The sequence below is a fragment of the Chenopodium quinoa genome, unplaced genomic scaffold, assembly GCF_001683475.1.
Source record: "Chenopodium quinoa cultivar QQ74 unplaced genomic scaffold, ASM168347v1, whole genome shotgun sequence".
Taxonomy (NCBI): Eukaryota; Viridiplantae; Streptophyta; class Magnoliopsida; order Caryophyllales; family Amaranthaceae; genus Chenopodium; species Chenopodium quinoa.
Genome location: NW_018742244.1, coordinates 1917100 through 1942455, shown reverse-complemented (window position 1 = coordinate 1942455; position 25356 = coordinate 1917100). Strand labels below are relative to the sequence as shown.

Sequence of the window (25356 nt, the reverse complement as noted above, 5' to 3'; positions counted from 1 at the left end):
AAATTTCCGAAATGTTTACCATGGTCCCTGATACCCTCCGAGAGTCCAATTGGGTGGGTGGAACCATCCAATTTTCCTTTAAACGACCAATTTACCGATTTATAACTTGCACCGATTTAATTAACTCAACCCTACCACGAACATTTATGACAACATATAATGATCATTTACGGTTCCAAACGGCGTTATATGACCTCGAGATATATCCCCTAAAATCTCATTTCTTTTCGACACCGGGCCCCGAAACCTTCGAAATTTCAAAAAAAAAGTATGGAAATTAGCCTTTAATTTTGGAATTTTTTGACTTTTTTCCGCACGGAAATAAAAATAGCCGAAATGTTTACCATGCATGGTCCCTAATACCCTTCGGGAGTCTAATTGGATATGTGGAACCATCAAATTTTGCCTTTAAACGACCAATTTACCGGTTTACAAATTGCACGGATTTCATTAACTCAAGCCTACCACAAACATTGTTTATGACAACAGATAATGATCATATATGGTTCCAAACGATAATATATTACCCCGATATGTATTCCCTAAACTTTCAAGACTTTTAGACACCGAGCCTACGAAGACTCCAAATTACTCAAAAAATGTGGATATTCGCTTTCAATTTTTGATTTTTTTTTTAACTTTTTTTCGGCCGTAAATAAAAATTGTCAAAATGTTTACCACGGTACAAAATACCCTATCGGAGTGAAATTGGGTGGGTGGAACCATCCAATTTGCCTTTAAACGACCAATTTACCGGTTTACAAGTTACACCGATTTCATAAATTCAAGGTTACCACATACATTTATGACGACAAAGAATGATCATATATGGTTCCAAAAGACATTATATGACCCCGAGATGTATTCACTAAAATTTCAAGACTTTTCGACGACAGGCCTCGAAGACTCCAAAAATTCTCAAAAAGCGTGGATATAGCCTTCAATTTTAGAATTTTTGGACTTTTTTTCGCCCGTAAATAAAAGTTGCCAAAATGTTTACCATGGTTTCTAAAACCCTCCGGAAGTCCAATTTGGTGGGTGAAACCATCCAATTTGCATTTAACTACCAATTTACCGGTTTACAACTTACACCGATTTCATTAACTCAAGCCTATCACAAACATTTATGACAAAATATAATGATCATCTATGGTTCTAAACAGCATTATATGACCCTGATATTTATCCCCTAAAATCTAAAGGCTTTTCGAAACCGAGTCCCGAAACATCCAAAATTTCTCAAAAGGAGTGGATATTAGCCTCAATTTTGGAATTTTTTTTTACTTTTTTTTGTTCGGAATAAAAATTGCCGAAATGTTTGTCATGGTCCTTAATATCTTCTGGGAGTCCAATTGGTTGGGTGGAAGGAAGTGTGGAACCATCCAAATTTCCTTTAAACAACCAATTTACCGATTTATAACTTGCACCGATTTCATTAATTCAAGTCTACCACGAACATTTATGACCACATATAATGATCACATATGGTTCAAACGAAATTATATGACTCCGAGATTTATCCCCTATAATCTCAAGACTTTTCGACACCGGGTCTTGAAACCTCAAAAATTTCTCAAAAAGCATAGATATTAGCCTTTAATTTTGGAATTTTTTTACTTTTTTTTAGCCCGGAAATAAAAATTGCCGAAATTTTTACCATGGTCCCTAACACCCTCTGGAAGTCCAATTGGGTTGGTGGAACCATCCAATTTACCTTTAAACGGCCAATTTAACGATTTTCAACTTAACCGATTTCATTAATTCAAGCCTACCACGAACATCTATGGGAACATATAATGATCATGTATGGTTCCAAACGACATTTATGATACCGAGATGTATCTCCTACAATCTCAATCCTTTTTGACACCTGGCGCCGAAACCACCAAAATTTCTCAAAAAGCGTGGATTCAATTTTAGAATTTTTGACTTTTTTTCGCCCGGGAAAAAAAATGCCGAAATGTTTACCATGGTCCCTAATACCCTACGAGAGTCAAATTGGTTGAGTGGAACCATCTAATTTGCCTTTAAACGATCAATTTATAGGTTTACAACTTGCACCAATTTCATTAACTCAAGCCTACCACGAGCATTTATGACAACATATAATGATCATTTATGGTTCCAAACGGTATTATATGACCCCGAGATGTATCCCCTTAAATATCATTTCTTTTTCGACACCGGGTCCCGAAACCTTCGAAATTTCTAAAAAAGCATGGATATTAGTATTTAATTTTGGAATTTTTTGACTTTTTTCACACGGAAATAAAATTTGTCGAAACGTTTACCATGGTCCCTAATACCCTCGGGAGTCCAATTGGGTGGGTGGAACCATCCAATTTGCCTTTAAGCGACTAATTTACCGGTTTAAAACTTGCACCGATTTCATTAACTCAAGCCTACCACGAACATTTATGACAACAAATAATGATCATATATGGTTCCAAACGACAATAAATGACCCCGAGATGTATTCCCTAAACTTCCAAGACTTTTAGACACTAAGCCCCGAAGACTCTAAATTTCTAAAAAAGCGGTGATATTAGCCTTCTATTTTTTTAACTTTTGGACTTTTTTTTGCCCATAAATTAAAATTGCCCAAATATTTACCATGATCCATAATGCCCTCCCGGAGTCCAATTGGGTAGGTGGGACCATCCAATTTACCTTTAAACGACCAATTTACTGATTTACAACTTGCACCGATTTCATTAAGTCAAGTCTACCACGAATATTTATGAAAGAATATAATGATGATATACGGTTCCAAACGACATAATATGACCCCGAGATGTATCCCCTGAAATGTTAAGTCTTTTCGACAATGGGCCCAGAAACCTCCAAAATTTCTCAAAAAACGTGGATATTAATCTTCAATTCTGGAATTTTCGGACTTTTTTCGCTCGGAAATAAAAATTGCCAAAATGTTTACCATGGTCCCTAATACTCTCCGGGAGTCCAAATGGTTGAGTGGAACCATCCAATTTGCCTTTAAATTACCTATTTACCGGTTTATAACTTGCACCGATTTCATTAACTCAACTCTACCACGAACATTTAAGACAACAAATAATGATCATATATGGTTCCAAACGGCATTAAATTTCAAGACTTTTCGACACCAGGCCTTGAATCCTAAAAAATTTCTCAAAAAGTGTGGTTATTAGCCTACAATTTTGAAATTTTTGACTTTTTTTACGCCAGAAAATAAAAATTGCCGAAATATTTACCATTTCCCTAATACCGTCCGGGAGTCCCATTGGGTGGGTGAAACCATCCAGTTTGCCTTTAAATGACCAATTTACCGGTTTACAACTTGCACTGATTTCATTAACTCAATCTGACCACGAATATTTATTACAACAAATAATGATCATATATAGTTCCAAACAACATTATATGACCCGGAGATGTATCCCCTAAAATTTCAATACTTTTCGACACCAGGCCCCGAAACCTCCAAAATTACTCAAAAAACGTGGATATTAGTCTTCAATATTGGAATTTTTTTTACTCTTTTTCGCCCGAAAATAAAAATTACCGAAATGTATACCATGGCCCCTAATACCCTCCGGGATTCCAATTGGGTGGGTGGAACCATCCAATTTGCCTTTAAACAGCCGATTTACAGGTTTACAAATTGCACCGATTTCATTACTTCAAGCCTACTACGAATATTTATGACAACATATTATGATCATATATGGTCTCAAACGGCATTATATGACTCTGAGATGTATCCCCTAAAATATTAATACTTTTCTACACCGGGCCCCGAAACTTACAAAATTTCTCAAAAAGCATGGATATTATTAGCCTTCAATTTTGAAATTTTTTGATTTTTTTTCGCCGGGAAATAAAAATCGCTGAAATGTTTACCATGATCCCTAATACCCTCCGGTAGTCTAATTGGGTGGGCGGAACCATCCAATTTGCCTTTAAACGACCAATTTACCGGTTTACAACTTGCACCAATTTCATTAATTCAAGCCTACCACGAACATTTATGACAACAAATAATGATCATATATGGTTCCAAACAGCATTATATGACCCCGAGATGTATCCCATAGAATTTCAAGACTTTTCGACACTGCGTCTCGAAATCTTAAAAATTTCTCAAAAAGCGTGGATATTAGCCTTCAATTTTGGAATTTATTGATTTTTTTTGCCTGGAAATAAAAATTGCCAAAATGTTTACCATGGTCCCTAATACCCCTTGGGATTCCAATTGGGTGTGTGGAACCATTCAATTTGCTTTTAAACGGCTAATTTACTGGTTTACAACTTTCATCGATTTATCGGCTTACAATGGCAAATTTAATTAACTTGCATCATACTCGACTTGAATCGAAATTGACCTTAACCCGTTTTAACCTGTCAAAACCCGAATTTAACCCGACTTTTTACTAATCTGACCTGAATTCAACCTGATCCGTTCCTAACCCGACCCGAATTTTGCCCAACCTGTTACAAACCCGACCCGAAATTAACCCGATGTGTTATTGACCTGACCCAAATTTAACCCGACTTGTTATTGATCCGACTCGAATTTTACATTACTTATTACTTACCCAACCCAAAAATTCAACCTGATCTGTAACTAACTCGACTCGAAATTAACACGACTTGTTATTTACCCGACCTAAATTCAACCCAAATTGTTCCTGACCCGATTTAAAATCACCTTAAATGCAATTTAGACCACCTTATTCACTACAAGAAAACAGCTTAATTACGACGGAAAAATTCTGTCGGAAACACCCTATTTTCCGTCGGAAATGGTGTTTCCGACGGACTTCCGTCGGAACGTGTCGTCGTAATAGTATTTGTCGGAAAATCGACCTTTTCCGACAGAATTTCCGTCGGAAACACTTTTCCGACGGAAATTCCGACGGATTTTAGCATCAGAAGAGGTTTTCAAGGTACGGGAAAGTCCGTCAGAAATTTCCGACGGAAAATGATTCCGTCGGAAAATCCATTTTTAAAAAACAAAAAAAAAAAGCCCACACCACCCCCACCAATCAGCCACCACCGCTAAACCGCCACCTCCACCGCAACAAATTAAATACAAAAACTCCTAAAATATTCGTCACAACCACCACCGGCCACCCTAAGCGAACCACCACCGACCACCTAAACCAAAACTAACCCAGATCCACCCACCAACACCTAAAACCAACCCTCACCCACCCACCTAAAACCGACCAGACACACCACACACCAGCTACCACCCCCCACCACCAGCCCCTAACCCGATCCACCACTCACACCCACAGCCCACACCTAACCCGTTTCACCAGCCCCCCTAACCCGATCCACCACCCACAGCCACAGCCACACCCACTAGAACCCTAACCCGATCCACCACCCACCAGAACCCCTACCCACTTAACCGACCCACTAATCGAACCCACCCACCAACCTAACCCAACCCCCTAATCGAACCCACCCAAACCCACCCACCTAAAAACACCAGCCACCCGAAAATAATTTTTAAAAAAATGAAAACAAAAAAAAACCACCACGTCACGGCACTAGTCACCCCCCACCACAGCGCCACCAATCGAAAAATATTTGAAAAAAAAAACATAAAAACAATACAAAAAAATGTCGAAAAACATACCTCAATAATATAAATTGGCTTTGAATTGTTGAATTTGGTTTAAATAGGCCAAATTCGACCACAAAAAGCCTAGATCTAGTCTTTTTATGGTCGAATTTGACCAAAAAAACCATTAATTTCTGAAATATTTGAGAAGCACCACCGCGTTGCCGCCACACCACTCGCCGAAAAAAACAGAGAAAGAGAAGATAAATGAGGAGATAGAAAGAGAAGGAGGAGATAGAAATGAGGAGAGGGTAGAACAAGTAGAGGAGATTACCAGAGAAGAAGAGAGGAGAGGAGAGAGAACAGATGGAATAAAAGGCTAAGAGTGTCGGTTAGGGTTTATAAAATAAAGGGCTTTAAAAAAAAAAATTTGTCTTCCGACGGAATTTTCGGTCGGAAATTTTGAATTACGACGAAAAATTCCGTCGTTAAATACATATTTTCCGACGGATTTAAATTCCGTCGGAAATAAATTCCGTCGGAAATTTCAAAATTTACGACGGAATTATACGTCCGTCGGAACGAATCCGTCGGAATTAGGCTGTTTTCTAGTAGTGATTATTGTTGATCAAAGCATTTTGTCTTGGGAGATCAAGTCGGTCCAGGCCAGCAAAATAAAGGAGCATCATCCTCAAATTTAAGAGTTAAATATAGTATATACTACCTCCGCTCCAAATTACTCACAACTTGATTGGGGTATTATTTGTGAGATATAAAATATTCCAAAGTTGCGAGTAATATGGACCGGAGGTAGTATTTGTTGTATGGTCAAAGGAGATAATTATCTTCCTAAATTATAGACTTATAGTTCCCCAGTATATTTCCATATATATTATATTCAAAGGAAAAATTAGGTTGATAAAAATGATAATTATCTATTTATAGTTAGTTAAACCCGATTATGTCCTGACTTGGAAATGATCTGACCTGATTGTAACTAGCAAATTATTGACTTGAACATAACCCGACTTGAATCCGAGAATGACCCAACCTAATTAGCAAATTATTGACTTGAACCGAACCCGATTTGAACTCGAGAATGAGCCGCCTTGAAAATGTACCGACCTGATTATAATCTGCAAATTATTGACTTGAACCGAACCCGACTCAAACCCGAGAATGACTCGATTTGATTCTAACCCGCAAATTATTGACTTGAACCAAACCCGAGAATTATCCTAACCCGTTTTAACCCGTGAAAACCCGAATTAAACCCGACCTATTGTTTACCCGACCCGAATGTAACCCAACCTGTTATTAATCCGACCTAAATCTGACCCAAACCCGATAAGAAGTATGACTCGATGTGACCCGACTCAAGCATGACCTAACTGATCAAACCCGACCCGCATAGGTTATGGAATTAATCTGAATTGACCCAACTCGAGTTGACCCAACCCACTCTTACCTGACCCGTTTACCTGAATTAACAACTCTAGTTGTTAATACGAGGTTTAGGTAAGTTTTGGAAGAAAAAAATAAAATTCGGCCACACTTGCCGGATTTTGTTGTCTGAGAACCAAAATGGGTAGTGTTACTCAAACTTTTTAAATTTAGTGGGTAGTTTTTTTGATAAAAAATTTATGGGAGTAGCTATTGACAAAATGACCTATTAAGTAGGTAGTTCTTGACAATTTTTCCTTTGTTTTATCAACATTCTTATACAACAACAACAAAACTTTAGTGTCAAAATGATTTGAGATTGACTAACATGAATCATCATAGGGAATCGTATGAAACATTCTTATAACGACTAAAATAAGATTATTAATTACTCAAAATAATTGACTACTCATATAAATTTAAAATGTTGCAACCAAAATTATTAATTAAGGACGTTAAAGATTGTTACACAATGAATAGTGTTATAGAAATTAATACAATTTCACCACACACACACACAAAAAAAAAGAAAAAAAAAAGTACGAAATTTTAAAAAACGGAAGACCTAATATCTGGCAATATGAAGAAAATTCACATGGATCAAATAACAGCCCAAACTAGACGGTCGGAAAGGCATATGATATGGCATATCAGTCACATGTATTTACAACTCAACATTAACGGTCAGAAAGGGAATAGGAAAGGCTTCACTTTTCAACAAGGTAACCAAACTACTTAAATTCATCACATAATAAGTTACTTCTTCTGCAATATCCTAATAGTTCATACATTATGACTTTTTATAAGTTACTTTGACCGTTTATGCTAAGAAAAAATATATTCGTGTTGCTATATTACAAAGTATGTGCTCAAATTTTTAGTATCAACCTATCTACTATTCAATGGAAAACTTTGATGATAATGAAATGGAAAAGGTGTATAAGTCAAATTAAAGGAAGTTAGGAAGACTTGTACTATGGTTTTCCTCATGAAATTCTTTGCCCCCTTTGCTTGAGCAAGAATAAAAACAAATTAAATGATGAATTGATGACTATGTATCAATGTATGCGATTACCATTTGCCAACATTTCATAAACGTAATATAACCGATATCACGTTTATTTATTTTATTTTATTTTTGACATGAATTAAGTTTAATTTTAAATTTTCTATAACTTGATTGTACATTGATACATACAAATCTGATCAACTTTATCGCTATCAAATATATATTTGATTGATAAGCTCACATGTATTTAAAAACACATAAATAATTTGTTTCAATTTTAGATCTTAATAAATTTTACTGTAACTACTTAAATTCTTATAAAAAATTTACACCTTCATCAATTCTCATGAGTTATCAGATTCGCAACTGATCAATTTATAATCCAGCTTTTGTTTAAGCTATTTAATTACGAAGTACATTTTTTCGATTTGTAAAACATAGTGTATATTAAGTATTTTAAAATTTATACCTTTGTATGTAACAATATTCATTAGAATCAAAATTCCTTAAACAAGCTGTACTCCGTATTAATTTTTTTAGTATCAAATGACATATATAAGACGACTTCTGTTCTCATACGTTTATTTTCAGTTCAGTCCAGTTCAGCTCCTAATTTCCTTCTCTTATAAAATATTCAGTTAAGTTCCTAATTTTCTTCTCTTATAAAATATTTTGTTCAATTCAGCTTAATTTGGTTTAGTTTAGTTAATGAGAACAAGCCCTTATCAGTTTAAAATATTGAAAATCACTCTTTAAGACTAGCTATTTGGTAAGTAGATATATTCAATTTTCCAGAAAGTTGAAAGGAGTAAACAAAATTATCAACAGCAAAAAAAAATTAGCACTATCATAAAAAGAAGTGAAAAATGGAAATTAAACAAGAAAAAAAGCAATAAAACGAACAGACAGAAATATACGGTAACCCCACCAGTTCACCAGTTAGCTAAGAAGTAAGAACCAATTTTTTTGGATCTCGTCCATATCTTTTGGCGCATATTGCGTTCATGGAATAGAAGCTTCTACGTAAATACCCAAATTTTTTTTATTATTTTATTTTTTAATTATAATGTCTATACATGATCACAAAAGAGTATATAAATTGTAAGGCAATTAGTTCACCTCAAAAATTGAGTATCAGTATCATTTTATATTTTTATCAACTAATTATGTCAGCATCAAAAATTATGAGAGCAATACTCCACGTTTAGCATGATAGACAAACTTAAAAGAGGTGACATAATGTGTTCTTATTTTCTAAGAACAGTAAGTATGACTTCAACACTTTTATAACTTTTTGAAAGGAATGATCCATATTTGTTTTTACATCTTAGACATTAAATTTTATTACTTCTATTATTCTACATACTAATATAAAGGAAACAAGAAAGATATTAGTCGTGTTACCAACAAGAAAATCCTCCAATATTTGACAAACATTGCTACTTCATTTGCTACCTCACCTAATTAGCAAGCAAACAAGTTAGAAAACTAATCACTTAGCCCCCCCACCTCAGTTTACTTTCTAGCCATATTATATTCTAGAGATCTCACAATCTCTTCTTATATAAACGTACGCAAATCTTCCTTCTATTTTCACTTGTCTTAACACTTACGTGCACATATTTTCGATTGCGATTAGTCTCGCTGCCTCTTTAGTCACCACAAAGGTTAAAGAAATGGCAAGGCTAATGTTACAAGTGATGAAGTTTGTACTCTTTACAATCTTCGTGGTTAGCCCAAGTACGGCCTGGGCCAGCATGGCATCCCAGGCCGACGAATGGGCTAAAACGGTTGAAAAAGGCAAGGAGCGTACAACTACTCTTCAATTTTATTTTCATGATACCCTTAGTGGCAAGTCTCCGAGTGCGGTTAAGGTGGCTCAACCCATACAGCAAGAGAATCAGACCCTCACGGGTTTTGGAGTCGTCATGATGGCTGACGACCCACTAACGGTAGGACCTGACCCAAAGTCGAAGCTTGTGGGCCGGGCCCAAGGTCTTTATGGATCAGCTTGCCAGGATGAATTGGGCCTAGTGATGGCACTGAGTTACACCTTCAATGATGGTAAGTACAATGGGAGTTCCATTAGTATAATGGGCCGGAACTCGGCCATGGAGCCGGTGAGAGAGATGCCGGTTGTCGGAGGAACCGGGTTTTTCCGGATGGCCCGTGGGTATGCCATAGCTCATACATACTGGGTTGATTTTAAAACCGGGGATGCCATTGTTGGGTATAATGTTACACTTGTTCACTAAATCACGAATTAATTGCATTAATTAGTTATAGTCGATTTTTCTTTGTACCAAAACAATAGTATGGTATATTTGACATTATGCACTAAACTCATGTTTAATAAGCTTAATTAGTTCCTCTCCTTAATCTTCTTTATGTTCGTGATCTTGTTCTTTTGCTCTAGTTGTCCCATCATTGGTGTATTTTTAAACTTGTTTGAAACAAAGTTTATATTTAGTGAAATGTATGAAAGCATTACATAATCCTGGATATTCAATATACATATTTGCAGTTTTTAAAAAGTTGTAGTCCGTAATTATTTATGTTGTTGTTTAGCACACAACTTTAATCATTAATATTTCCCCCGTCATTTTTTTTTATTGCACCACGAGTAATTTCACTCTTGTCAATGCATTATTTCGCCTATTAATATCTTTATTTACTCTTTTATAAAAATTTGATATTTGAAATGTATGTAGATTTAAGACGAATCTAACAAGATTTCACGTGACTATGTTTTTCCTTATGGATAAATCACAAATGATGGTAAAAGAATATTATATGTTTAATATAAAAGCGTTTATGGTGCAATAAAAGAAAAAAGGAGGAAGTATATTTGATTTTTAAAAAAATTAAAATACCGAGTAAAAATTTAGGCAAGAACATTTTATTTTACTCCTTATGACGTAAGTAACACCTTTGTAAACTATTTGTATACCATACGTGATACGTCAATCATTAATCATATTACTATTCTCTTCGGCTTTCCAATTTAACAAATGAGAGTTAAAGTTGTGATTCTCGTGATCAAATAAAGCTGAGGATACTTTTAATACAAGTATATAGAAAGAGAGATCCGCGCGTAAGCATGCAAATAAATTTCTTTGGTTATCGCATCGGATCTTTTAGGTAAAAGGACGGCTACAATAACTTCATTTTTTGGCCACAAAAACAAATTAGCACGACAATTGACAAGAAAACGAATGTAATTCAATGACCACTATTCCATTTGAAAAAATTGAGTGATTCAAGTTCGAGTAAAATATTCCGTCATACAAATATTCTTCTTGAAAGTAATCATTTATTGCTTCATTCAGAGGCGGGATTACAAATACTAACACTTATAGTGGTCTGGTGCAATTTTATTGAATTGGGACCTAAAATCAATTTTTTAAGGAAAAGTATGTTACGAAATTAAAAAGTCGGGGCCCTTTTATAGTAGTTTCACTTTGGAGCCCTGTGCGGTTGACCACCCTGCACATGCTCAGAACCACCCCTGACTTCAACTCGTAATACTTTTGAGCATAGAAGTAGTATTCCATAAGTTTTGTAACCCATTTAATCAAAAAATATGTACCTTAGTTGTTAGTTTCTTGCAGAACATGAATTACTTTATTAAGTTATAGTATAAGATGGGCACAATCATGGAATCTCGTTGCCCAAACAAAATTAACAAGTGTTAGGCTCGTCAAAATCATCAATAGGAAATTAGGAATTGGTGTTGAGTAACAGACACCATTCACACCAATATGGTGTAATATAAACAAATCCGTGATGCATTGTTGTGCATGCATGTAATGCGTGCATCAACACCACAACGATATGGTAACTTGGTAAGTAATGAATGAATGAGTTTGAGTTTGATAACCCAATTAATGAGATTCTTGACATCTAAATTGGATCTCAGGATACCAATAAGGTTGTGAGTGGAACTATCTCTTGCAACTTGACTATCATTGCAACAATTCCGAAATAGCCACAATATCAAACCAAATTCATTTTTGGAACTTGAAAAACATATTGGTGGGATTGTTATTGATCCAATCAACACTTATGACCCTGAAGGACACCCCAAGAATCCACTTCAATTTGAAGAAAATTTTCAAAAATTTCTCATAATTGACCCAAAAGCATGGATATAGCTTTCAGTTTTAGACAATCTTCAACTTTTTCTGGATTAAAAAAAAAAAAAAAAAAAAAAAAAAAAAAAAAGGTCAAGGCACTTTCTACAATTCTACACACGTACTTCAGACTCTTGGAGGCCATTTGGGTGCCTGTATCGTCCATTTTACTTTAAACAGTCAATCAATCTACTCGGTTTGGACGGTCACATACACGACCCCCTTCGTTAACTCAAGGCTACTTCAAGACATTATGTCATCAACTAGTGACAATGTATACTTACAAACAGCATAGTATGCCTCTAGGATGCATCCCGCCATGGGCACCATCGCCCATTAAGTTTTCGGTATCGTATCACAATATATGAAAAATTGGTGCATGCGATTTCACGTACTGTAGCCATCGAACTTGACACTTGGATAACTTTTTTTAGACATGACAAAATTATGCATCGAATTACTTCATTCTTGGAACTATCTCAAACATAATGTAGCCCAGACCACCCTTTATTATCGTGTCTTAAAATGATTTATGCACGGAGATAGTACATTGCAATGACTAAGGAATACATCAAACGTCGTTACGTAACTGCTACGTATGTACAAGGTCATCTGACTAAAAATTTAGACCATTGTTCAAAGGATTAGTAGTAATGTACTACGCAAAAGCCAAAAGGGCCCATCTTGCCATAGTACGGAGTAGTATTAAATCTCCATAAGCTTGGGCACAGCTTTGATGGATTATGAATCCCGGAAAACCGTATAAGCTACCTTATGGGCGGTGAGCCAGTAGGGACATTGTAGGGTTGATCACTTGACCTTTACTTCAAGCCTTCTATTAATATAAATATTATTATATCTTTTAATCATGTTAAACGTCATTATTTTATTATAAATAGGGAGTAATATACAATTTTAGTTGATAATTAAAATTTACAACAACAATCATAACTTATATCATCATAAAAAATTATGAATTCATACTCCACATTCTTTATGATACATAAAAAAATAAAAAAATAAAAAGGAAATATCATGACATAATGTGCTAAGTTTGATCCCCAGAACAAGGTATGATAGATAACTTGACTACTTTAACCATTTTTTATACAAGGCATAGGACCATATTAATATTTGTTTGGTTAACTTGCAAATGAGAAATTATTTAAGCTATTCTATATATAAATATAAAAGGAAACAAGAAAGGTACTAGTTGCAATGGCCAATGGCTAATAACAAAATCTCTGATATTTGACAACCTCACCTAATAAAGCAACCAATTAAAATAGCAAATTGACCTGATAATTACATTAGCCCCCACATAGTTTCTATTAACTTTACAATCTCTTCTTATACGTACATCTTCCTTCTATTTTCTCTCAATTCACAACAAAATTACACAATTTTTGTTGTGTCTACCTCTTAAAAATGGCAATGCTAATTCATCAGGTGGTGAAGTTTGTAATTTTCGCAGCCTTCATGGCTGACCAAAGTATGGTCTGGGCTCATAGGACGTCCCATACCCATGCCCAAGAATGGGCAAAGACGGTTGTATTAGGCAAAGAGCGCACAACCACTCTTCAATTTTACTTCCATGACACCGTTAGTGGGAGGAATCCAAGTGCCATCCTGGTTGCTCAACCCCTAAAGCCCAAATATAAGACAACCACAGGCTTTGGGGTCGTCACAATGATCGACGACCCACTAACGGCAGGGCCTGGCCCAAAGTCAAAGCTTGTTTGGCAGGGCCCAAGGTCTTTATGGATCAGCTGGCTGGGATGAATTGAACCTACTTATGGCCCTGAGCTACAGCTTCAATGATGGAAAGTACAATGGGAGTACCTTAAGTATATTGGGCCGGAACTCGGCTAAGAGTCCAGTGAGACAGATGCCAGTTGTGGGAGGAACCGGGTTTTTTCGGATGGCTCGTGGGTACGCCCAGGCTCATTTATGATAGCAAATCTGGGAATGCCATTGTTGGGTATAATGTTACAGTTTTTCACTAAATTACTAACTAATTGTATTAGTTACTGTCGGTTTTGCTTTGTACCAAAACAATACTATGGTACAGTACTGGCTGAACTAATGTTCTAAGCACCTCCAGCGGCCTGCGATGGTGTGATGTTTATGAAATGGACTCAACATCAGAAACTAATCAAGAGAATGCTCTAAAGGGTGAGGATTAGTTTGTTTCCTTTTGCTGTGTGTGTGTCTGCTCTTATTTCCCTTATTCATACTTTCATAGCTCTCTTTGTACTGAACTTTTATTGGTCTGAGGCCAACCTCAATAATAAAAATAATAAAAACACTTTCTTTTACTTGTGCCTCCATTGTCTCATCATACAGTCGAGTCCCAAAGATCAAATCTCATCAAGAAAGGGAACCATTGGAAAGGAACACGAAACATAGAATACTAACAGCTAAAAATAATCTAAAAATGCAGCCAATAAATTTTGCATGAAATCAAACGGGATACATCTAGTAGAGAAATGACTGTTAAATAACTACGACTCCAAAGCTTCAGTGCAGGTCAACAATGCACATATGTTTGTAGTGTATCTACACTGTCAAATATGACTAAAGGCTACGCTGTTTAGCCAAATCACATACAGCTATACAGGTAATAGGTTCTTAGGACATTGTTGTTTGACGACTAAAGGTATTTTTTTCCATACAGTACATATGTTTTGGACACCAGACGCACTGGCACAGTAGCATGCTACCGCATCAGCACAAATCTCCCTACTGTATGTACATCAAATTTGATTGGACGAAAAAGAGATTATATAACCAGTTCACCACTTCAACAGATTGAAATACATGCGTCACTCAGACATTCCACTTCACCTCAAGTATATATCAGTGATTTTTACAATGTTTTTTTTTACTGGATGGGTATGGATACTTGACACTTCAATTTAGACCAAATAAGGGAAATTTTTATAAAAATAGAACACCTATACACGAGTCTTGAGTAAAACAGAGAACACTGAAATACACGCCTATACCCAAAATCACATGCCACTTACATATCCAAAACTAATTACAGTATATATACACCAAAAACCACATGCATTGTAATTGATGGGTTTCAACCACCTTCTCAGTTTGATAAGTTTGAGCAAATTTGTCTGCCTTATGTTTTCACTTTTCAGGGCTAATGTTTCCACAGGCTTTAAACTAACATACGATGATCTGCTGACAAGCATCTAAAGCATCGTCTGAAACAGCTAGAAGGTTATGCTCATGCCCTAAATTTGAAATAAACCAGAATAAAAAACAGAAGCAAATCACAGGTCGAGGGAAGAGGAAAAGACCTCATATTTCACGCGCAAGCAAACTGCCCAATGCACATATATTTCATGCTCGAGAAAAGTAAGTACTACTCGTATTTTCAAACTGAACCAAAATTTAACAAGCAATTCTTGGATCAAGAACTTGAGTTTTTAATGTGGTACGCCAAAAGGTGATGCAAAATATCTAACAAGAAAATTACAAAGGCTATGAAAAGCAAAAAGAAAAAGATCGGGAAAAGTTACTCACTCTGCTAAATTCTGGTGACAAGACTATATAGAACGAACTTCCTAATAAATATCCTGCTGAATGTATCATGTACTTTTTCATCAATATCCAAGGTCTTGACCCTGGCCCATAAGCTTTCTAAGGAGAGGAAGGAAACCAATAAGAGCCAACTGCAGCTGTTCTGCGCTGTTCAAGCGAAGACTAACTTGCCCAGATCCACGGTTGTTCAAATTTGCCCGGGCAATTAAATTAGTAGACCGGCCCAGCGGGATCTGAGTATTTATGTTACAACCAAGAGCGAGTTCCCCATGCCAATCCATCACCGACAGCCCAAGAGTTGAAAGGAAACGGCCCACAGGATAGTCTCTGTCCCTAAAAGTGGCCTCCAAACTTCCTCCATAAGCAACGTCTCCACGACCTGCCATAGCACCACCACTCAATACCATCCTCAGTTGCTTGTTAATGATTAACTTGTCTTCCAGCTTCACTCCAGCTGATACTACATCACCCATCAGAGTAGCAGAGAGACCTGCTGTTGCTTTATTCCGCACATAGTTGCAGAATCTTGTTTCACTGCGTAATGTGTAGACCAAGTCTTTACCAGCACTCTGCATGTCAAAACCCAAAGTTGTGGCTTTTCCTTCCCCGTGCTTTATGGAGCTGGCTACTTCCATCTGAAGATTAGCTTCTTTCTTATCTTTTGAGACCTGACCAGAGAAGGACAAGGGAACCTTGTCTTTGACTACAAACATACGTTCTAGGTTTATACCTTCATAGCCTACATCGTGATCCCAACCATGATTATCAAGAACCGGCCTCACAAGCCATTGATTAGAAGTGTCCAGATAACGGTATCTATGAGTTGGATTATCTGAGTCAAAGGAAGCAGGTAATGCAAGATCAGGCATTGGTACAGGTAGTGATGCAGCAGCACCAGATTCTTCTTCAACATTTTCACTGTAATCACTAGGCATGTCCTTGGCTGCGGCTGCCATTTTCTTCATCATCTTCCGTCGCCTTCTATCTTCCTTCAACTGTTTCTTCATAAAAAGCTTCTCTCTATATTCTAGCTCATCATAGTAAGCTTTCTTCTGGGCTTTAGGCAGCTTATCCAGCTGGGCCTTAGTTAAAGGCTTAAATGGAGGCAACTCATCATATTCTGACTCTTCATCAGACTCAGACGATTCACACAAATCATCATCCATAGCATCATCATCACCAAACTGCTCCTCAGGAAGTTTCAACTGAGGCCTAGATTGCAGAAGTGTAGAGAGAAGGTAAGGCAAAGGTGGTGCTCGTGAACGAGTAGTGAATGGTTTCCCTGGTGGGGTATCTTGCAACTTCAAAAGGATGTTTGCTTCCGCCAATATCTTGGAGGCAAATGACAGCAACAACAAATGAGGCTTCCAAACCTGTCCATTTGGCAAAACTCTCTGGCCAGCCCTATTTGTTCTACAAGCAGAATGGTTCTCAACCAATGCAACAGGGTTCATAAGCCGCATATCCCCAGCAGCTTGGCGAATAACTTGTTGTACAGCATGTGAACGTTGAGTGACAAACATATCATATGTTGTTGGAGTGCCATTGGGACCTTCAGGAGGAGCTGATGCTGCATGAGTCAAGACAACTATTGCATTAAACCAGATTGAGGGTCCAAATATGTCAGTAATTGTCCTCAACAGTGGCATGTCACCAAAGTCCCTGCTTGGCATATCCAGTCTATCAAGGTACAAGACAATATCAGGAGGAGATTTTTTAATGAATTGCTTCACAGAGTGAAGGATCTTCTCATTCTTATGTTGATCAGAACAGGATGATAGGAGTCCAGGTGTATCGATGACCCGGACCTTGATCCCTTGCACAGTACCCACAACGTCCTGAACCTTTGTTGTACCCATTTGAAAAGCATCAGTGCCAAACTTCACCTCGTCAAATATGGAATTGATGGTAGCACTTTTGCCAACTCCTGCCTTCCCAAGAACCATAATTGTACAAGTAAAATCAAGGGGCTCTTGCCCAGCAGCCTCCAGTTGCTCTGCCATGGCACTGGCACGATCAAAGCTGAAGGCACCAACACGTCCCCCAGTTCTTGCTCTAAGCTGTTCTGCTAGCCCTAATCTGTATAATACTTGAGCAACAACAACATTATGTGGAGTTTGCCCAAGCCTATGAGCGAGACGCAAGAACTTCACTCTTATCATCTGGAGTTTCTCCCGGATCTCATCGCCTTCCTCAACCTCCCCATTTGTGGTGTCATCAACAATATTGGTCTGTGCCTGAGAAACTTGCCCATTGGCCCGTGGTTGATGGACTGCTCTAGGTGCAGGCTCCAATAGTGGTGCAGCACGTCCAAGTCCAGCAGGATGAGCAGGAGGAACAGAATTTGCTGACTTTACGGATGCAGCAGCAGATGTTTCTACAGGCTTAACTGTTGTCTCCTTTGCTTGACTGTTTTGTCTCTCCTCAGTCTTTGTTTTTTCAGTAGCAGCCCCCGCAGCCAAGGCCTGGCTATCACGAGCAACAGTATCAGGAGACTGCATCTGAATAGTGCCATTAGTCGGTGCTCCCAAATCAGAAGCAACACTCTCAGTTTTGGCATCCTGCAATAAAGATGCTATCAAACTATCATCTGAGGACCTACCTTCGGCCTTTGGACCTTCATCATGATGTTCAGGGGGCAAAACCCTAGTTTCAGAATCCTTATTACGATCATGAATCTGTGAATCGGTCTCAACCAAAACCTTATCAGGCACAACTTCAACACTCTCCTTAATGTCAGGGCTATTTCTTGACAAAACAGCTTCGCTGTCTTCATGTACTAAATTCTCGCTCAAAGTTTCTTTGATTTCTTCAGGCTTCTCCTTTTGACTCTCGGAAGATTTGTCAGCCGAAGCATCCTTAAGTTCCCTCACCATTTCTTCATTCACATGTTCGACATCCCCATTGGTTATTACATCTTTCACATCCTCAGCTAGATTAGCATGAGCACCATCTTGATCAATTGTCCCAACATCTTTGCTCTCTGATATCTCCAAGACAACAGATTTCTCAACAGTGTCCTCATCACCTTCTATAGCTTCAATCTCCTTAACATTCAATGGTGAAGCTTCAGATTCTTCGCTTTGAGACTCTTTCGTTACAGCGACATCTTGGCTAAGAACCCTCTCATCAACATTTGATAACTCCTCATTCGTTACACCATCATCGTTATTCTCAATAGTCACAGAGCCCTCACCACTATTTCCCACCAACGATTCATCCCTCGTCTCCACACTCTCACCATTGTCATCTCTCCCCTCACTAGACCCCTCCAATGCAATTTCAGTCTTGTCCACACTACTCTCGCCATTGCCATCTCTCTTTTCACTGGACCCCTCTACTGCAATTTCAGTCTTCTCCACACTACTCACGTCATTGTCATCTCTACCTTCACTAGACCCCTCTACTGGAATTTCAGTCTTCTCCACACCCGCGCCATTGTCATCTCTCCCTTCACTGGACCCCTCTACTGCAATTTCAGTCTTCTCCACTTTATCTAACGGTCTCGGACTCCCCTCAGCAGCGGCAAAATCTGCATCACTCTCCCCAATAGCAATACTACGAACATCAACATCATCTGAATCCGGTGTCAATCCAACATTCTCATTATCTAAAGCCGACTCAACTGCCTCCTCAAATATCTCTGACCCTCCAGAATCGTTAGGCCCATGAACAGCTCCCATCCCATTTTCCATCCCCAAAATTACTTTTTGCACGAAATCCTAAAATTTAACAAAAACCCAGACATCAAATCAGCTGTATATCATACAAAATCAATCAATTTTTGCTCAAATAATAAAAATATCTAATACCCACCCACCAAACGAAAATCCCAGAAATTCAACAAACCCTTAAAAACGAATGGGCATATAAACATACAAGAATTCAACAAAAACCCAGATCATTCAATTACAAACCATAAAAAACAGATCTTAAAACAAACTAATCACATTATAAAGATATGATTTTGTATATAATCAGGGATAATACAAAAAAACGAAACAATAAACAAAAAATAAACAGAAATTAAGGAGATAGGATAAAAGGCTAACCTGGGAATAAACGTAGGATGAAGAAAGAGACGGGTTTAGAGAGAGGAGGAGAGAGAAAAAGGGGGAAAAAAGAGTTGGATGTGGCTCACCACCCCAGTATAAGAAGGAAGGAAGGAGCAAGAAAGAGGGATAAGCTGAAGCAAACTCGCGTCTTTGTTAGTGAAATGAAAAATAAAAAGGAAAAGGCAGGGCAGTTGATGAGATTGAAATTCAAGGATAAACAAAGCTAATCTACGGTTTGAGATTTCGTAGAAAGATCCAACGGATGTGAAATTGGGAATTGGTAGCACTCGTGAAAAATGCCAATTTTTATGACGTACACTTTCACCTCATTGGCTTATACTTTTGTGATTCACCTTCTTAAATTTTATCACAGTAAAAAAAATAAAAATTATCACAGAGAAAAAGATACGATAAATAAAAATATTTTTGTAGTTTACACTCAATATAAACCTATTATCTTCTAATTTTGGTGCAAAAAATATTTTGTTAGTGCAAAATTTATAATCTAATATATATATATAAAGGGGAGTTTTTTCCCGAGTTTTTAGAGAGCCACGTAGGATCCAATTTTCTCAGCGCGTCATGTAGGATTATAAATCTTAATAATAGCCAATTAAATAAGAGATTATTAATTTATTTTAGAATTAAATAATTTAAATTCCATGTAAGCAAAATTGGCGAATGAGATTTTTAAGTTTAAATTAATTAAATATTATATATTATCTTTTAATACTAGGAATTTTATCTAAATATATAACAAATTTTAGGCTCATAAATACAAAAAAAAAAACATTATTTAAAAAAAATCAAACAAACCGTGCATCGCACGGGCTTCATCTAGTATATATATATAAATATAAATATATATATATATATAAATATATATATATATATTTATATATATATATATTTATATATATATATATATATATATTTATATATATATATATTTATATATATATATATTTATTTATATTTATATATATATATATATATATATAAATTTTATTTTGAATCAAATTTGGATAGAATTTTAGAATAAAATTGTTAATTTAGAGTTTTATTTTCAATAAAATAAAATTTGAGTGTCGCACCACGTTGGATAGATTTAAATAGAATTCAGAAGATAAAAAAATAGTATAGAATTCTATTTGGATAGAATTTTAGGATAAAATTGTTAGTTAAAAGTTTTATTTTCAATAAAATACCAATTTTTTAGATGTACAAATTGAATTATATTTTATTCAAAAAAAATTATTAGATTAAAATTCTAAAAAATTATCATATAAATTTACTTTTTTATATCATAATATTTTTTGGAGCGAAGGAAGTACTTCAAGAGTAAAACATACATTTATAATATATACTAACCGGTTAAAATAATGTAATTCACAATCTAAGCTAATAGAATTTTATAACTATGTAGACATGTCAATTAGGGTCGGGTCATGAGTAATTTCGGATTGAGTCACTTCAGGTTACGAGTCAAAACTGTTCAACCCTTGCCTAAAGTTTTGGGTTCGAATCAACCCAACGGGATTTGAACATTTATTTAATTTAATTTAATTTATTTTTTGCTAATTTTTTTTTATGTATTAAATCGAACATTTTCACTAATATTATTAGGCATTACTTTGATATATATAGAATAAAAATTTATCTTAAAATTTAATAAACAACCCGGGCATCGCACGGGGCACGATACTAGTAACTAATATATAAAGCTAAACTTTTAGCCAGGTCACAAGACAGCGACACTTGGCGCTTTAACTTTTCGCCAAGTGTCATGCCACATAGGCGACATATAAGATTTAGTATGATACCTCTAACGCTAGATAAGAGAATTTAAGATAGATTTTTTTAAGATAAAAAAGTTATTAAGAGTTTTATTTCTGATAAAAAAGTTATTTATAGTTTTATTTCTAATAGGACTTCTAATTTTCCATATGAATAAGTAGATTGTAACTTTAAAAATATATCTTATAAATATGTTAAATTAAATATATATCATAAAATTTACAAAGTTGTACAAAACTATTTATATACACTTTAATCAACCAAAACAAAACTTGGCATTTTGATTTTTCGCCAAGTGTCACGTCATGTAAACAACAAATATGAATTAGTGTGACACGCATAAGATAAATAATTATAACTTTTAAATACTTTTAACACAACTTTAACCCATCTTTATAAGTTGCGAACTAATGTAAGGATTTTTAAAACATAAAGATATATATTGCGGAGGGAACTCGGGGCATCGCCCGGGGTACGTACTAGTAACTAATATATAAAGCTAAACTTTTAGCCAGGTCACGAGGCAGCGACTGTAGACACCAAATTTTGATCCTACATTTTCAATTATCACTATTAATTATTTTTTATTACTATAATTATTGTTTTTTTTTTTCAAATAATAATTATTATTTTGCTAATTATTTTTATAAACTTAATGACGTTTGTTTAATTACATAAAACGAAAGAAACAAGTAATAATAATGATTTTTATTCATAATTTCCAAAATACATGTTACAATTTGTACTTCTAAATTACTAAATTACAAAATATTGAAGTACAACTGACATTATATGCATTTCTACCCTGCTCCACCGAAGTAATTTTCGGGTTACTTATGGATTAGCAAGTAAATTAATACAGCCATTAGGAAGACCACTAGCCCCACAATGTACATGAAGTACACCTTTATCATCCTCATGTCTTCCTCAAAGGTGAAGACAGGCTGGTCTTCCTGGTTTTCTTGAAACATGGTGTTTGAGTTTAATGGTGGTTTTTGTTTGATTTTTTCGGGTAAGAAGGAAGATGGAAGAAGATAAGATTTAAGTGGTGAGTGGAGATTTTGGATAAGGGTAATTTCTTTTTATAGCAAAAAGTACGTATTTTAGACCGTATTTTTTTATACGTGTATGTATAATAATCGTATAGTATAAAGTAAATTTTTTTTTTCTTTGTCTCGCCAGGGGAATGTGTCATTTTCCTTATAAACAAGTATCGTTTAACCCTTTAGAGTATAGTAAGTATATTAATTTGTTCACCTAGACTGTTAAGAGTGTTTTTTTCATTTTATCTAGTGATTTTTTTATTTTTTTTGTGATTTGTGTACTACCCTATTATATGACCAATTTACCTAAGCCATAAAGTCCATTACTCTGAAGACTCATGTCCAACCAATATAGGGAAATGAAAAACATTCCCACACCTAAATGGGTACTATATGTTGTAGTGCTAAAGGGACCTCCTTTTATGTACGCTTGTTCTAATATCTTTTTTTTTATCTTTTTGTTCCGCAGTTAATACTTGATCCGATAAATACAAGTTCGGACCTAACCTGTCCATATTTATCTAGGTGTTGTATGGACGAGAGTAAACGAGGGATACGTATGTATAATTGTGTATGTTCGTTATTTAGATGAATAGTTTTTTCGACGATAAAATAGGATCGTGTTTTTTTTTTTGCCTTTATGATATTTCATCCACAATCTGACATTCATGTGGATGCTTTCCGTTTTTTTTTTACTTTTCTGTTTTTGTTTTTTTTTTTCTTTTTGTTTTGTTCTTTTTTTTTTTTTTCTTTTTTTTTTTCCTTCTCTGATCTAGTTTGTGTATTCTTTCTTCAGTTTTGATAAGCAATTGTCAATAGTGAATTAACGTCACCTTTTTTTTTACTCTCCGCGGTTAATATTGTATCCAATAAATTTCAATTTGGACCAATTGCATCAATATTTATCTGACGCTAGTTGGGACAGCTAGATTTCAGACGTGTCATGTATTGCATTTCACTATTCAAACACTATTTGACACTATTCCAAATAGTAATTTCTGTTATGATAATTTACTTTGCCGACGTGAGTATGGCTTCCGTTTTATTTGTTGTTCTGTTGTTTTGATCTTGTTTTGTATCTTTTGTCTTTTTTTTACGACTATGATAAATATAAATTTGTGTTTTAGTAGAGTAAAGTAAGATAAGAGTTCACCTTTTTTTTTTAAAAGGTCATCCGGTCAAGGGAATATATTTTACTCTTGACCACCTTAAATTTATGTTGTATGGCTTAATATTGTATGATGTATTTTCACGTTGACCATGTCAATCTTATGATTTTATATGATCTACTTTTTTTAGTAAGGGTTATTATTTGAAATGCTCGTATGTATAAGGTTTTGTCGTATGTTCAGATGTTCTGGGGTAAATTTATATGTACCATCTAATAAGGGCCGGGTTTATTTCTCTTTTTACTTTTTTTACTAACTCTGAGATATTTTGTCCAACCCTATTAGTATTGTAACCTAATGTCTTTGTGTATCTTTTAGAGCTGACATCTCAGAGCTGACTTTTTATTATAAATGTTTTTTTAACACCTTGGTGAGTATAATAGTGACTAATTAAATTTAGGCACTCTTTTATTGTATACCATGTGATTATTATTATTATTATTATTATTATTATTATTATTATTATTATTGTTATTATTATTTTTTAGTTATGACACGACTTGGTCATATATATATATATATATATATATATATATATATATATATATATATATATATATATATATATTACCAAAATCTTGATATTTACCAAAGTAATCCTTGAATTTTAACTTATTTACTTTCTTTTATTTACAAATTAACCCCTTTATTTTCCTATAAATACCCCCCTAATTCTCAAGTTTTAAACACATCAAAAAATTCTTACAACTTCTCTCTCTAAAAATTCTCCTCTAATCTTTATTTTAGTTAAAATCTCTCTAATTTAGCTTTATTTTTTAAGTTATTAGCTTATTAAAAAAAATCTTATAATTAAGTTGTTATTTTTATTTTTATATTGTTATTATCTTTAATTCCTATAAAAAAACACAAAAATATCTCAAGTTTAAGTATTGTTGTTATTATTATCTTTGTTAAAAATATTAGTTTAATTGCTCAAGTATCCTAGTCTATAAAAAAAAATTAAAAAAAAAAATTTCTTTCTTAAGATTTAGTTTTATTTTTCAAGATTATTTTCTATAATTAAAAAAAAAAAAAAGTTCTTTAGCTTTATTTTGCATTAATTTCTTTTAATATCTCAAAATTCCAAAAAAAAAAAAATCACTTAGTCTCTTTATTACACTTTAACTAAGGAGTAATCATCTTTTCATTCTTGATAAGTAAGAAGGGTTATCCAAAAAATTGCTACATCTAGTTCAAGGTATTATCTTTATTCCTTCCTTAATTTCCTTAATTATTATTATTATGCTAACTAATGTGTTTGTTTTCATGTGGTGTTACCAATAGGGGTAATGACGATATTAGGTGCTAAATTAGCCCTAAATCTTTCATTACTCCACATTAGAAAGCCGAGCCTATTGGTGAGGTGATAGGTTACAAAAGAGGGGGGGTAATTGCATTTTGCATTGCATCTCTTTCTAATGCATTTTAAATATGAAAGGTCAATACATTCATGTGTCTGCCTAAAGCATATTTTTTAGAATGATTTATTTCTTAAAGTGAGCTTAAAGACCTAATGAATTAAGAGTTTATGTAGAGGATGTTCAAGAGTAAGAAATTACTTACCACGTCCCAAAGATGGCCTATTAAAGAAC

At 35.0% G+C, this 25356-nt stretch overlaps 2 protein-coding genes and 1 pseudogene across 2 annotated transcripts; 2 read left to right on the top strand and 1 right to left on the bottom strand.

The window, feature by feature from the left end:
- Nucleotides 1-9368: 9368 nt before the first annotated feature.
- Nucleotides 9369-10540, top strand: LOC110739588 (dirigent protein 23-like). The gene has a single exon (XM_021920047.1). It carries the CDS (start codon nt 9683-9685, stop codon nt 10259-10261), a length of 579 nt encoding a protein of 192 aa, XP_021775739.1. The 5' UTR covers nt 9369-9682; the 3' UTR covers nt 10262-10540.
- A 2758-nt stretch (nt 10541-13298) lies between these two features.
- Nucleotides 13299-15382, top strand: LOC110739581 (annotated as a pseudogene).
- A 115-nt stretch (nt 15383-15497) lies between these two features.
- On the bottom strand, nt 15498-19937 carry LOC110739573 (translocase of chloroplast 120, chloroplastic-like). The gene is made up of 2 exons (XM_021920031.1): nt 19753-19937; nt 15498-19422 (listed from the first exon to the last, which is right to left on the bottom strand). The coding sequence occupies exon 2, from the start codon at nt 19393-19395 to the stop codon at nt 15763-15765; it is 3633 nt and encodes a 1210-aa protein (XP_021775723.1). The 5' UTR covers nt 19396-19422; nt 19753-19937; the 3' UTR covers nt 15498-15762.
- Nucleotides 19938-25356: the final 5419 nt, after the last annotated feature.